The sequence below is a fragment of the Borostomias antarcticus genome, assembly GCF_949987555.1.
Source record: "Borostomias antarcticus genome assembly, chromosome: 18".
NCBI classification, from domain to species: domain Eukaryota; kingdom Metazoa; phylum Chordata; class Actinopteri; order Stomiiformes; family Stomiidae; genus Borostomias; species Borostomias antarcticus.
In genome coordinates, this window is record NC_140251.1 from 14,958,993 (window position 1) to 14,974,713 (window position 15,721).

At 47.5% G+C, this 15,721-nt stretch overlaps 1 protein-coding gene across 1 annotated transcript in view; it reads left to right on the forward strand.

Moving 5' to 3' along the window:
* The window catches only part of LOC311321035 (PDZ domain-containing RING finger protein 4), a gene marked incomplete at both ends in the record, with an annotated part of 54,766 nt that extends 44,018 nt beyond the window's left edge, over positions 1-10,748 (forward strand). Inside the window, 4 exons of the mRNA XM_084452906.1 lie at positions 5,736-5,798; positions 7,170-7,271; positions 8,185-8,313; positions 9,216-10,748. Coding sequence (XP_084309032.1) covers positions 5,736-5,798; positions 7,170-7,271; positions 8,185-8,313; positions 9,216-10,748 — 1,827 coding nt within the window. The remainder of the gene's footprint in view (positions 1-5,735; positions 5,799-7,169; positions 7,272-8,184; positions 8,314-9,215) is intronic.
* Positions 10,749-15,721: the final 4,973 nt, after the last annotated feature.

Here is a 15,721-nt window from a genome sequence, read left to right on the forward strand (position 1 = left end):
AGAAGTGACAGGTCTATAAAAAATAAAAAATAAAAAACGACAGAAGAGGAAGAGAAAGAAGAGATGAGGAAGGAGAGAATGGAAAGAAAGGATGGGAGGACAAGAGTGGGGGGGGTGTGCAGATCTAGGCTAGATGGTTCTGACATCTAGTTACAGAAAATCTCTTCAGTTTGGCACGCACGTGGTCCACGGATAGGTTCATAAAATATAATAAAACAAAAAAGGATGTAGGCGACGTGGTCACGTAGGGCGCATGTTCAATCCACACTAGTCAGGCGCTGCCAGCGGTAGACATGGCTAGCGGAGGAGCTGAAGAGCTTGAATAACCTCCGGCTCAACAACCGCTCATCACCACGGCATTTAAGCAGCCCTTAGCTAAAGAATCCGACCGGGCTAAAGCTATTACAAAAGGTATCATTGGGGTGTTTATAGCTGCAGACATGAGGCCATATTCCATATGCTGGATGTGCTTGAGCCACGTTACGAGATCCCGTCGCGCACCCACTTTGCTGAGAAGATCGTGCCAAATCTTTATGAGCAGGAAAAGGCAAAAGTTGTCAGTGAATTATCCCAGGCATCCTCTGTTGCGCTCACAGACGGGTGGACCTCCAGGGCAACGGAAAGCTACGCGACTAGTAGGGCTGCCCCCTGAAAGTCGACGCGTCGAATCATCAGTCGGAGACCCTTAAGTCGACAGAGATTCTTTAAGTCGATTTCTGCTCCACTGTCAAGGACTAGGAGGTGGACTAAGATCAAGGACAGGCCAATCATTGGTTTTAGACCTAGGCTATTACCGTAGCTATTTGTTGGGCTGTAAAAGAAGAGTTAAGACTGATATAGCAGAGGGAAGAAGGCAGGGAGCCCCTCTCCCCTCCGCTAAGCGTCTAGCCTAGCCTAGCCTAGCCTAGCCTAGCCTAGCCTAGCCTAGCCTAGCCTAGCCTAGCCTAGCCTAGCCTAGCCTAGCCTAGCCTAGCCTAGCCTAGCCTAGCCTAGCCTACTATGCGCCAGCAATCACGTGCATTTCCCAAATGGAATATCACACTGCTTTCCTAAATCAATCTTCTTGTATATCCAATGGTAAAAATAGGGTCTCCCATAGACAGCTTGAGCTCTAACGTCTGTGAAAATGCTTTAGTGACAGCCAAAACATTTCCTTGTTGACTGCTGCCCAACGTATGAGCCGATTCGCGCAAGCATTCAAATGCGCAGTTGAGGAGACTATCGTCAAATTACCCAACCCTAATGTAGGATATGTGAAACTGTATAAAAACATGGGGGCATCCGAAGTAGATGGACAATGCTAGATGATTCATGTTTAACAAGAAAACAGGTGTCTTTTATTGTGCAGCCTGCAATTTTGAGTTGAAAGTTTCACAGCTCCCCCGACTCCGGTGGTCTCCCCTCAGCCTAGACATATGGGGGGGGACGAATCTCCCGATGTCACAAAATGGATTTGAAGACAAAATGTTTAAGATATTGATAACCTGTCTATTATCTCGATTATTAGTGGTCCAAACTATGGACAATGCAAGAAAGAGGGATGGGCTGCACTTGAAACAAGCTATCAAACACATTCGGAGGCAGCGGAGAGGATTTTAGCGGAGCGGAAGAGCAAGGCTAATAATTTATTTTGAAACTTTATTCTACTTTTTTGTTCAACGGAAAATAATAAACACCAATCAAGGTAAAATAGCCCAATAAAGGCTATTCAAGCATAACCTAAATGGACGAAAGTTCGTTCAGAAAAAGATTGAACAAAAGCATCCCTCCATCTTATTCCACAAACCGATAGCCAGGCTATTCTAGCTATTTAAAATGCTGTAATTATGTAACTGTCATTCTCGTTGATTTCAAATACCCTAACCTACTCAGAAATGTGCCTTGGCAACAATTGATTGTTTCTAGGCTACCAATATAGGCCTAACCAAAATAATCACGGAAACTTGATGTCAAGTGATTTTCTGATAGCCAGGAGAAAGAGAAAAAACACATCGACGATTCGACGCGTCGCTTTGAACACCAAGTCTGAGTCGAATAACAAAATCCTGAGTCGAAGACAGCCCTAGCGACTAGTCTGGATTGAACATGCGCCCTACGTGACCAGTTGCTGGTTAGCTATGAGAGGCAGGATCCCAGCCGACCGTTGCATCCCCCCAACCCGCAACGGAGGGTTATCAACTGGACTGGGACTCCACCTCTCATCGCTAACCAGCAACTGAGACCATTGAGCTAAAGGTGGTTAGCTAGCTCGATCGTAAATTACTCGAACTGAATAAATATGACACCGATAAGCACACCGATGCCAATAGTTAGCTTGATATTACTAAGGCATCTGACCAGTCCAGAACAGTGAGTTTAGCCTACGGTTTTACCGAGCCAGTCCCAAGGTTACCACGTGACCAAAAAATACTGCGGTTACCGTAATACCGCTGTTACCGTTACATGCTTAGAAATATGTCCATGTTGCGGTCACGTAATTTGAACACATTCTATTTCCACCACGGAATGCAGTGTTAAGAGTTCATGGTCATTTCACAGATATCAGAGAGATCAGGTTGTTCACGAAATGTGATACTGTGTTGGTATTTCGCAGTATCATCAGCATTAAAGTGGAAATTTGCATTGGAAACACTTTGATCGAGATCAAAATAGGCCTGTAATGAATAGTAATGGTCCCAGGACCGATTCTTGTGGCATGCCATTGGATACACGAAGGGAGCTAGAACTGCTACCTTCTGAAAATCAGATAAAATATTGTTAGTAGATAAGACCACCTTCAGTTGTTCATTCACAGGGGATTCCAGAAGCGCTTAACAAGGACAGACAATTTAGATAGTTGTTTAGGACTGTAGGTTGGCTTTCAACAGGGGAAGAACAAAAGTAGATTTCTTTAGACCGGTATGGTCCTTTAACAATGCACAGGGGAAGCTCTATGCCGTTTTCATTCCTGCTAAGGATTTAATAGTCTTCCAGAATGTCAAGGGATTGTTTAGATTGGAGTTTCAGAGAGGAAATTATCTGCTTTGGGTTTTTCTATTACCAACTCGCAACTCATGCCCCATCTCCGCAGGCACCTCAGAAAGTAGAGGCGTTGTTGTGCCTTCTTTAAAATGGCCTTGTATTGTGTGTCCAGGTTAGTCCATTAGAGATCTGCATCCCTAGGAATGTGAAGTGGCTCACCCTCTCCACTTCCTCCTTGTTGATGATGATGATGATGATGGGGATGGGGGGTCTTTTTCCTCCTCTCCTGAAGTCCACAATCATCTCATTTGTCTTGATAGTATTCGGGGTCAGGTTGTTGTCTAGACACCATGTTACTAGGTTTGACACCTCCTGGAGGAAGGTTGATTCAGATGAGTCATTGGGGGAGATCAGGCCTATCACAGTGTCTGCAAACTTGATGATTCAATTGTTGCTGTGCTTGGCTGAGCAGTCGTGGGTGTCTCAGACCAGATTAAGTTAAATTTAAGGCTGGGCGGAGCCATCTTCATGCTCTGCTTGAAAGCTGGTAGTAGTAGCTGGTAGAAGGCGTGGTCTGCCTTCCCGAAGACCAGGCATGGAAGTGTAGGAGTGGTCCAGTGTTTCGGTCATCCTGGTTGCAGAGGACACATGCTGAAAGTACTTTGGTAGCACTTTTTTGAGGTTGCAGTGGTTGAAGTCTCCAGCTACGACGGACATGGCCTCTGGGTAGAGTGACTCATGGCTGGCTATCGAGTTCGAGTAGCACGACTTCCCCACCTGCTTGCGGGTGGATGTATACAGCAGTGAGGATGGCTCCTGCAGCAAACTCCCTCGGTGCATAGAATGGCCTACATCTGATGGTTATGTGCTACAGTTTTTTCAAGCATGAGCGTGACAGAGTCCGTACCTCCCTGCTCCATTCATTGTTTATCATGAGACAAATTCCCCCTCCCTGAGTTTTCCCTGTGGCAGCGTGCCTGTTGTTCAGTTAAATGAAGCTGTCAATCAAGATACAAGGAGAATTGTGTGAGTGTGACCACATTGAAATTGACCAATCACAAGAGGGCAATTCCTCCCTTGGTATCCGCCCCAAATTGTCAATCAGATTTTAATCGAGCTTGCATAATTTAACGTCGAGCAAGAGAGGCCGGTTCGCACGCGCAGAGCTACACTGTGAGCGCGCAGAAGTCAAGTGCATGAGAGCAGAACTGAACTGAGCACGAGGAGAAAGTGTTTAGCTGAATCCCAAATCGCGCACTTAGGCGAAAGTGCAGAGCACTCGCGGCCTTGTGGCCTTACATGCGCGTTCCCGCTAAGTCCACAAGGGCTCAGGGTAGTTCCAAAACGGAATCGCTAGGTCCACAAGTGCGCCACGCCGCCATTTTGCGCACTGTAACCGCACTTACCGAAAGTCCGCAATTTCACGGACTTAGGAGCAGAAAATACCCACAGCCCACCGCGTCTCATGTGACACAGTGCTTGAGTGCTTCTGAGTCATGATCCGAGTGCATCACACATAAATGATGAAATTTGCAGATAACACAACATTTATCTTGAAATCCACATGCTGCAAACATATCCCACCCAACCTAATTTTTTAATTATTATTCAATTAAAACAGACGTCAATCGGTCAATTTGCAGAGCTGAAGGGAGCGTCAGAGCAGCCTCTGCGTCGGAGGAACGCGGCAGCCAATGAAAACGAAGTGGGAGGGGCATTGAGCGAAACTGGAAGTGCTGTCCCATTTAATTCACGGCCCTGCACCCTCTGGCCCTTCCAGCTGACTCAATTAAGTGCTCAGGCCTCAGGCCACAAGTGCGAGGGGCCGCAAGTGCGGTTTGCGCACTCAGATTGGGATTCAGCTTTTGACTAGCAGATACTCTCGCGCGTGGTGACTCCACACGCCCGCGGCAGCCTGTATCGCTCTCGCGAGGACTTACATCGTGCGAGTGCGCAGTTAATATCTGCGTGTGTGAAATAACATAATCTGCCCGTGAGTGTGTTTTACGCGCTCTTGACTTTTGACATAAATGTGACGCCATACAAAACGCCCAGCCGTCCACACTCCTGGCCACATTGACACCTCTGCTTAAGTAGGCCTAGTTTAGTGGAGGATTCTTTCTTAGTATTAACTTCTAATACAAAGTCACAAAGACAGCTTAAAGAAATGGTAAAATTGTTTTGTAGTGCCATGACACTGATCAGAGGGACCAGGTCCACACGCCCGGCGAACAGCCAAATGTGTTCGCTAGCATGTTGCGTCTGGATTTGAGAGTAGGAAAACTGCAGCGACATTCTACGTTTCAATTCCTTTGAATCAGAGGGATTACATGCTATGCTTCTCATTACTTCCTCAGCTCTTTACAGCATAGGTTTGAAAGGGTCCAGGTTAGGCCAACAGGGAAATCAAAAGATATAAGCTGGAGACTAGCCCCTAATTGTGACGCTTCATTCTACTTTTCCCTGGTACTGACAGGTTACTTGTGTTCATTTAGCTGCTAGTGCAGGTTAAAGTGGCCTTGATAGCAGACCAGGCAGCTTCCATAACACATTGTGACAGCTAAGGTCTTCCTCCGTCTCTAGGCTGCAATTAATCACCATTCACTGTTAAAAGACATTATTTGTTTTAACAAGAGTTCTAGACGCGTTATGTTTGTAGAGGTATTATCGGGACCTTTAATGTTACCTACTGTACAGAATACTGTACGTAGGCAGTAAGAGACTGGAGACATTTTGCTGTTTAAGCACTGAAGCAGCCCATTTCTTGTTTACAGGTCGGTCCAAACAGCATCGCAGCCAGGGACGGGCGCATCAGGGAAGGGGACCGCATCTTACAGGTATCTGGCTAAGCTCTCCTCTCCCACATCTCCCATCTTCAGACGTGACAATAAAGCCTCCCCCCCCCCCCTCTCCCAGCCATTGTCTCCCAACACGATTCATTTTTAACGGCAGAACATTAAAGTAGAAACTCAGTCCCCTCAGTGGCAGTTAGCAGTGGAGAAATGTCCCCCTGGCTGTTTTAGCTACCGACTCAGCACCTCACGGCCTCTTTAAGGGCTTGGGTATAGGGATGCACTTCGCTGCTGATCCATCCAACCCCACTTCCCCCACAGGCAGCTCCCCCAGGGTGGACGGATGGGCTACAAGTGTTATTACTCCATCCCATGCCTGAGACAGGGGGCTCCTGTCACCCCCCGAGGAGAGATTTCTGCTGTGCTAGAGGCCCAAACGGCAGAGGCAGTGTGCCGGATGGGTGGTTACTATAGGGGCGTGGGTCCACTCAAAGGCTCTAATCCTAATCCTAAAGTGCAAGACGTATGTGAGGAGAAGTGATGCTACAGGGTAGGCAGCGGGCAAGGTGAGGGTTAATCATTTGAGGTGAGGCAGCGATAGTCCTCCTGAGAGGACTTTTTAGCGAGCATTTCAGAGATTGGATTCTATAAATTGAACGACGACATAGAGAAGATCATCAATTTTCTAAAAAGGGTTAATGACTAGCGGGGTATAGAGAGGAGAGGGCAGAGAGGGCGTGAGAGGGAGCGGGAGTACCCTATACTGAGTCTGTGATTACCTCTAGAGAGAGGTAGGGCTGCATGAGCAGTGTTTGTGGAGAGATAATGCGCTGTGCTGGTCTAATTGTCTGCTGGCGAGTGTGCTGTGTGACTGATTTGAGCAGGCTGGCCGGCGGAGAGGAGGGCGGGGGGGGGGGAGAGGAGAGTTGGGGGGGGGGGGGGGTTGCAGAGGGAGGCCTGCACTCCGGCACTATTATCCCCCCACTGACAGCCCCATTACTCTGCCCACTAAAAGATGGACGCCCCCTGTCAGCGGCCAGTTAATTGTGTGGCTAGATGTATGAATGTCCCGGATGCTTTTGTGGCGTCTTCTGTCGGACCACAGCCACTGTCCCCCTTGGTAATCGATGCACGCCATAGCCTCCTTGTGACTAAAAACACATTGTGGACACTTTACATGGGAAGAAGAGCAGGGATATGCTTACTTTATCATGCTAAACTTTGTTTATTTTATACAGCCTTTGAGATGGAGCACTGTGTGTTTGTGTGTGTGTGTGTGTGTGTGTGTGTGTGTGTGTCTGCGTGCGTGTGTGTGTGTGTGTGTGTGTGTGCGTGCGTGCGTGCGTGTGTGTGCAAGCTTATGTTTGTGTGTGTTTGTATGTACTCGTGTGATTAACAGCATGTTGTTGTCCCCAGATCAACGGGCAGGATGTGCAGGACCGAGAGGAGGCGGTGGCCGTGCTCTCCAGCGAGGACTGCAGGAACATTGTGCTGCTGGTCGCCAGGCCTGAGATGCAGGTGACTACGGAGCAACGGAGAAAAACCCACTAACAAAATATTGTATCCTACAGTGACCCAGAATAGCCTGTCAGAAGCACTGCTAGGACATTCCAAAGGCAGTATTTACATCCAACCCACAGCCAGGGATTTAAAGTTGAAAAACAAAACAAAAACCCGATAGAATATGCAGATTACAGCCCTGAGACTCGGCCCAATCAGAGTGCAGTGCTTAAAGTAAACACTGGCAGGTTGTGCCACGCTCCCCCCCCCCCACCCCCGTCTGTGACACCCACCGTCTCACCCCCCGTGGAGACAGGTTTAGGGTTTAGCACTGACAGACCCCATCATGTTTTATTTCTATGTAGCCGCGCTGTAATTGACTTCCAATGGTGAGCCATAAAAGCTAATGGCATGCTAATGCGCAGTGAGTCCAGGCCCAAGGCCACGGCGTCGCAGGGGCGAGCCGCCGAGCTCAGCCAAGATGCAAGTCATATAGACTCCCCCTCCTTCACTTTCTTAATTAAACACCCCTCGCATACTAAATCTAAATCTTCAGATATGGATCCTCTTTGGTTTCAGACGGGCAGACAAAGAGCTGAGGTATGATACCGAGGAATAGGGTCAAAGGTCGAGCAATGCAATGTCCATTGTATTGTATTGGTTTCATCTGTCCTGTCTGCATGGGGCTCGATGAGAATGGATGTTCATTGGCTATTTGAAGTTCCAGTGTCACAGTGTGAAATGTGGTCCATATTGACACACAGGTGTTTGCATGGCACGCTGGATGGTGTAGGTATACTGTAACGTTAACCCTAACCCTAATAAATAATAAATACATTATCTCTTTATTTCCCTTCTTCTCCTCTCTCTCTCTCCCTTTCTCTATCTTCTTCCCCTTCTCTCTCCCTCCTTCCCTCTCTCTCTCCCCTAGCTGGAGGAGGCCTGGTTGGAAGACGAGCACAGTGAGTTCCTGGAGCAGCTGAAGAGGGAGATGTTGGAGGAACAGCAGAGAGAGGAGATGGAACTGGCTGCCCTGGAGGAGGAACAGGAGCACGACCAGGTCAGAACACACAAGCGCACGCACACACACACACACGCACACGCACACACACACACACATGCACACGCATGCACGCACACACACACACACACACACACACACAGAAGAATAGCTGTCACATTGGGTGATAGCTAATGGGGATCCGGAATAAACATTAAACACACACACACCACTTTCCCCATTGAAAATGTAGACTGTGCCAATAGGAAAAATGTTAAGATAAGCCTCATTGAATTGAAGCAGGTGTATTTGACTCCAGGCTTCCACCAACAGAATGAGTCATGCACCACGAGAAGGCAAACTCAGAACTGAACTTCCAAGGCAATCAGTTTTGTGCTTTGGATCTGAGACGCAGTAATGTAATCAGCATGCCCTCGAATTGCTTGAAGACTGTTTGAAGTTACTACAAAGCTGGATGGATTAGTTGAGAATAAAATTTTGCATTGATTTCCTTTTTTAAATCTTAAAACATGCAATGCCCTTTGAAATATGAATTATGGAATTCAGAGCATGCATATGGATGGTTGAGGCTGATGAGCCTTATAAATCCCAAACACAGTCAATCATAAATTAAAATGTTGTGTTCTGTCAAGAGATTCACATACTATAAAAAGGGGGGAAAGAGAAGTTCAAAGCGATGAAAGTAGCGGAATTGTACGACCGAGCCCCAGAAGGATGGGAGAAGCCCGGGAGAGAAGCACCAGAACATTGGTGCACCTCAGAAACTCCCATCTAGCTTTTAATAACATCTAAGAATATTATTGACATTGTTCTGAATTCACACTTCATGTGAATAGACAATAGTCACACTTAACAGCCCAGAAACCCGTTGAAGTACTACTTTGATGTGTAATAATTCTAGGATTTTTCAAATACTCATTATATATTTTCTCTTTTTTTAGACAAAAGAAGAGGACGAGCTCATTACGGACGTTGCCACATGTTCCACTACAACTCAGGACAAAGACACTAGAGTGTGTCTGAGGAACAGTAGCCAGAGCTCCGACCATGACGTCCTGGCCCACATTCAGAAGAGACTGTCCCAGTGCCTGATAGACACGCACGGCCGGGACACGCACACCCTGGAAGAGGAGGAGGAAGAGGACGAGGCGGAGGGCGATCGCTTCCAGCAGCTGCTGGAGCTCAAGTGTCAGATTCGCAACAGCGGCGAATACGACCTCTTCTACAGCCGCCGCAGTACCATCGAGTGCAGCCTGGGGGAGCAGACGGGCGTCCAGCGCGAGCTGCGCATTCTCAACGAGGAGCTGCGCAGCATCGAGCTGGAGTGCCAGAACATCATGCAGGCCCACAAGCTCCGCAAGGGGGGGCCAAGGGACCAGCACCAGGGACCCCACGCTGGCCGTCCCGTGCCCCCCGCCAAGGCGCCCCAGCGCGGGGGCGACCCGCAGGGCAGAGGCAAGCTGGCCAACGCCGGCGAGCGGCCGGGGAAATCGGACAAGGACAGCTCGAGCGCCTACAACACGGCGGAGAGCTCGCGGAGCACGCCGCTGGCCATGGACCGCTCCCCGGAGCACTCCCTGCAGAGAAGGATGGTCAGCATCACCAACCAGAGGAACCTGCGTAGCAGCAGTAGCCTGGCAGCAGGACACTCCCTCAGCCCCAGTCCCAGCCCCTGTCCCAGCCCCTGTCCCAGCCCCTCGCACCAGCACACCCCTGTCCCAGGCAAGAGCAGCAGCCCCGACCACAGCAACCCCTCGGAGTCAGACCAGACGGCCCAGGCGGAGGAGGAGAGGAGCGGTAGGGTGGGGGTCCCCCCCAGGGGCTCCCAGATCCCTTATCTGTCCCCGGCTCACAGCTCCCAGCACAGGCAGGCCAACGGCAGCATCCCGGCCCACGCGCGCCACTACCAGAGCTACATGCAGCTGATCCAGCAGCGCTCGGCCGTGGAGTACGCCCAGAGCCAGCTCAGCCTGCTCAGCGTCTGCAAGGAGCCCCAGCGGCCCGCCAACGAGCCCAAGATGGAGTGGAAGGTGAAGATCCGCAGCGACGGCACGCGCTACATCACCAAGAGGCCCGTGAGGGACAAGATCCTGCGCGAGCGCGCCCTCAAGATCAAGGAGGAGCGCAGCGGGGGGATGACCACGGACGACGACGCCATCAGCGAGATGAAGATGGGGAGGTACTGGAGCAAGGAGGAGAGGAAGCAGCATCTGGTGAGGGCCAAGGAGCAGAGGAGGAGGAGGGAGTTCATGCAGAGGAGCAGGCTGGAGAGCCTGAGGGAGAGTCCACAGAGCAGCAGCGAAGGACGCAAGGAGGTCAGTATCATCGAGCTGAGCCACAAGAAGATGATGAAGAAACGCAACAAGAAGATCCTGGACAACTGGATGACCATCCAGGAGCTGATGACTCACGGGGCCAAAGCCCCAGAGGGCGCCAAGGTCCACAACGCCTTCCTCTCAGTCACAACTGTATAAAAGACAGACAAACACACACAATCTACCCCATGTGGTATATAATATACTTGCCTCGTTCAATGTGGCGTTTTTATGCGGACATTAGGAATATTTTTCACACTTTGTAACCCGAAAAAAGCATTTTGTAAAGAATTGACCGATGGTTTATCATGGCATTTTTTATGTTTTGGATTTTTTTCATTTCATCATTTGTTTCAGAAAACACTTTTGTATGAAATGATTGAGCAATTATTTTTCTTAGTTCAAATAGTAAATGTCTATCTCTACAATTATGTTCATGATTTTGTTCTGTTTAACTCCTAACCCCAAAGTAACGGGATGTTTTCATTTGAATGTATAGAGATGTAATCAATCCAAAATGATACCAATGCACGGTACTCCTTGCAAACCCAGTTAGTCCTGTATTTCTATACAGTCTCCTTGGTAACGTACCTACTGTATCTGTCACTTGTAACCTTCTGTCACACATACCAGTTTACAACATCAACAACAGTTTACAACATACCCACAGTGATTTTTACAAAAGGTTATATACGATTAATGTATAAACACATTCTGTTTGTAATGAAAGCCTATACAACAGGACAAAATGATGAATGGCAAGAAGGTGATTTTATACCCTTCAATGAATGCAAATTGTGGTTACCTGACTAAACCTACAGAAGGACCCATGGTGGACCCATGCACCTCAACACCCTTCTCATTGTTTTTTGCATTATGTTTTTTTATTTTACTCTCCACATTTTCTGTATTGTACAATGTTACCCAACATAGCCTTAACAGTTGCAACTCAACAACAATAAATGTCAAACCCAGCATTTACAGGAAATGTCAGTGTCTCAGAATGACATGTTACTGAATGTTTCATTTACCTTCCTTAGCACTTCAAACTCAATCACTTACACTTACATAAATTACTTGTTTGGATGATTGCCATGATTGATTCAGAGCTTGGTAGTATATTTCACAGTTGTCAAATTAGGTTGCCATATACAGTAAACACATACATTCCAGTCAGGTTAAATGTACAGCACATACTCGTTACATATGCCTCATTTTCCGTGAAATATTGTAAATTTAAACTTTCAAACCAATCCCTGTATTTGTTTCAAGTCAATGTCAATGATCTTATTTCAAGTAAAATGTAGTTGGCACATTTGTAGCCAGGTAAATGTGTGGTAATTGTGATCATTGGAAAATAAATTTGAATAAATTATTGTTTTTTTCTTTAAGAACCCACTGCGGCAATGTGTTGAATGTCCTGTCTAGTCTGAGTTACCATCCATCCACAGTGACATCACAGTGACATCACAGTGACATCACAGTTGTGTGTGATTTGAGTGTTTGGGTATCAAAGGGAGAAGCACATGATGAGACCCAATGGTGGAGCTTTCACCTGCACAAACAACCTTTGAACCCTAGAGAGGTGGGAGGAGGGAGGGGAAGAATAGGATCAGGGCAGCTACAAGATTGAGAGATACTTCATATTTTTTAAGGGACACTATTTGGAAAATTCTCTTATGATTAAATGCAGACTACAAAGCTGAAAAAGACTATTGTTCGCTCCTTGGAGACATTTACACCTCACATTTCAAACCTTAAAAGTGTCTTCCCTTTTGTCTCACAGTGAACTCAACAACTTACAGTATGAAAAGGGAGATCTTAATTAAAATCACCTTCCACTTGGATGGGTCTCTGTTCATTAAATTGTGCCAGCCCACTAAATAATTTCAGTTGGGCTCGTTATAGGAGTGGGGGAGCTATTGGGATAGTCCATGCTCCATATTATTATTTTTAAATATGAGCACTGCCTAATGCCTATACTTGATATTGGAGTGCCACACACACTTGCTCCAGACTTTCTTTATACTCTAGGGGAAACTGTGCTTTATCATTTTTAGAGAATATTGTACATTACAGTACAATAAAGACAAGTTACAGGAAGTGGAGAGCTGTGTTGTTGACTTGTTTCTCTTCTCCTTCTTCTACTTCTTCTTCTTCTTCTGCTCCCTAACCTTTTTCTTAACCTGTTCTCCTTTCCTGACTCTGCCTGTCAACTCCCCAATGATAAACTGACAAAGAGCAGGGATGCTGTGTGTCCCTTGGAAGCATAGCACATGCAGCAGGTTACCATTGAGGAAGTGTTGATTTGATACAGGCCTTTTATTACCTCTGCCTTACCTCTGCCCCAGCAACAGCGTCACAGGGAGAGGTCATGCTTTCAGTGCCGTGTTTGTCCATTAGCAGGATTACACAAAAACTACCAGAATAATGTTCACATAACTCAGTGGGTCAACTTAGAACCCATTACATTTTGGAGGAAATCCGAATAACATGGTGGGTCCACGGGCTGCCCAAACAAGGCCGACCATTCACCTCCATTCATTGTTTGAACTTAGGCTGAGTTGCGAAAAATTCCACCCATTCATTGTCAATTAGGGGAATTGCAACACCCATATTTTGACACCGGAAGGTCACAAAGACATGGGGTTTGGACTGGCGTAAAGCTCTCGACCTAACAAATGCAGCAATACCAAACATGTCCTGTTCTCTGCGAGTGCACAGAGTCATGAAATGCATTCATGGGTGAAGGGCTAAGCTCTGCGAGCACCATGTCTGGTACTGTAGCTCTGGGACAACTGGGGCTCAGGAGGTAGAGCAGGTCGTCCAATGATCGTAGGGTCGGCGGTTCGAATCACGGCTACTCCTGTCCACATGTCGAATTGTCCTTGGGCAAGACACTGAACACCAAATTGCTCCCAATGAGCAGGTTAGCACTTTGCATGGCAGCTGCCGCCATTGGTGTGTGAATGTATGTGCGAATGGGTGAATGACAGGGCTTCACTGTAAAGTGCTTCGGATAAAAGTGCTATATACATGTAAGTCCATTTACCATTTACTGAACATGGTAACATACAGTACCCTTTATAGCCTGCTTTGTGACACAAATCTGAGAACATTTCTCATTCAGGGTGACATTAAAATGACAAGTACTTGTCCTCCCTCATTATAAATGGCCATCATTCCAGACCCAGTCCAGGACACGCCAAAGCATTTCCATTTGCACAACGACCAAACATTAAGATTCAGGCTGTGGGTGAAATGTTCACTCCCACCAACCCAAAAGCTCATTTCCCCTTCTCTCATTTAATTTGCGTTGTCTGTGCACAGAGACCATTAAAATGCCATTGGAACACCACGGAAACTGAGTGGGTCGCACCAACTGGCGGGGGGGGGGGGGGGGGGGGGGCTCTGTAGCCTTTGCACCGGCTAATTAAGTCCATCCCAGAGCTCCTAGAAGACTCAGTCAGGTGTAATTAAAAGGGAGCCGGTGACAGCAGTGGCATTTGTCAGAGCCATCCAGCGGTTCAAATACCAGTCCTGACAAAAATGTCAAACAGATAGCAGAGCTCATCTCCTCAGCTCACAGCTCACTCGCATACACACAGTCACTGCATTCCTCCATTATGAATGTTTGCTGATAACCTTTAGGATTCCCTGAACAGCAAAAACTACAAATTCCCTGTCATTATTCAGTGAGAGGGGGGGGATTGGATTGGATTTATGGGAAATGAAGTTCCCTTCAACGCAAGGCTGACCGGCTTTGCTCCTCCATTGTCTCTCCCTTGCAATGCCTTTAGTATATAGACTGAATAAGGCAAGTAACAAACTGGAAATTGCCACAGATGATGTGTCTCTTGAATTTTTGGATATTGATGGCAGATTTGATCTGTGCTATAATAGCCAGTGTGATGGTCATTGGCTCTGTTGTGCCAGATGTAGCAGAGTGTGTACAGGCTGTGGACACCAGGCTAGAGTCATTTTGCTGAGCCAGCTGCTCCGGATCACTGTCTGTCAATCGGCGAATGGAGGATGTTTGATGTTGAATGTAGTCAAGGACTCCTAACAGCTTTCATCCTGTATTTGAGGTACTATAAATCCATAGAACACAGTGACAAGCTGAGGCTAGAGATCCACGGTCTTCACCAGTGGGTGCATGGAGATTGCCCAGAGGTCACTGTACTGCGTACAATAAGCTCTGACCCAAGCTGAGTCTCGCCACCACGCCACTACCCATGCCATGAACTCGACATCTCAGCCCTTGAGCGGGCTAGAGACACACGGTTTTCACCAGTGGGTGTATGGAGATTGCCCGGAAGTAACTGCACCACACCCGAACTGCTCTGACCCGAGGGGGTGAAGTCTCACCACCACGCCACTATCCATGCTATGGACCCTACAACTCAGCCCCTGAGTGGGCTAGAGACACAGTTTTCACCAGTGGGTGCATGGAGATTGCCCAGAAGTAACTGGACTAACCCTGAACTGCTCTGACCTGAGGGGGTGGAGTCTCGCCACCACGCCACTATCCACACTACAGATCCCACAACTCAGCCCCTGAATGGTCTGGTAGGTGCCTGACCCATTCTGTGCCAAGGGGGCGGAGTCTCACCTCCACTCCACATGGGAAACCTGTGTACCCCTACCTCTCCTATGTGATGGATTAGCATTGAAAGCATTGGAACTGATTTGTCCAGGCGACAAGACCTATCTTCATTTATCAGACATTATTTCATATCATTTCAATTCACAGCTATTTCAGGGGCATGACTAGCTTCCATCCTACCAGTCCTGAACAGAAACAAGCCAGCCACGCACATAAGCCAGGTTGGACCTGGTCTGGTTTTAAGGTAAGTCAGGAACTTATTCCTCTTGATTGGGGAAAGTAAGCCATTTAAATTCCAAGAAATTAAGTGTGAAGCCCTATCTATATACAAAGGTAAAGGTTGTACTCATTAAAAAGATGACATTGTTGCAAGAGAGTGCAGTCGGTATGAGCAAATCAGTCCTTCTAAATCTGCATTTTGATAATTACTGTTTTCTGTTGTTCATGTGGCATATACAGGCCAGATCTGGCCCTTGTGGCTTAGTTCTGGCCCATATATGGCCCAGATCCGCTTGCTATCTGGTTA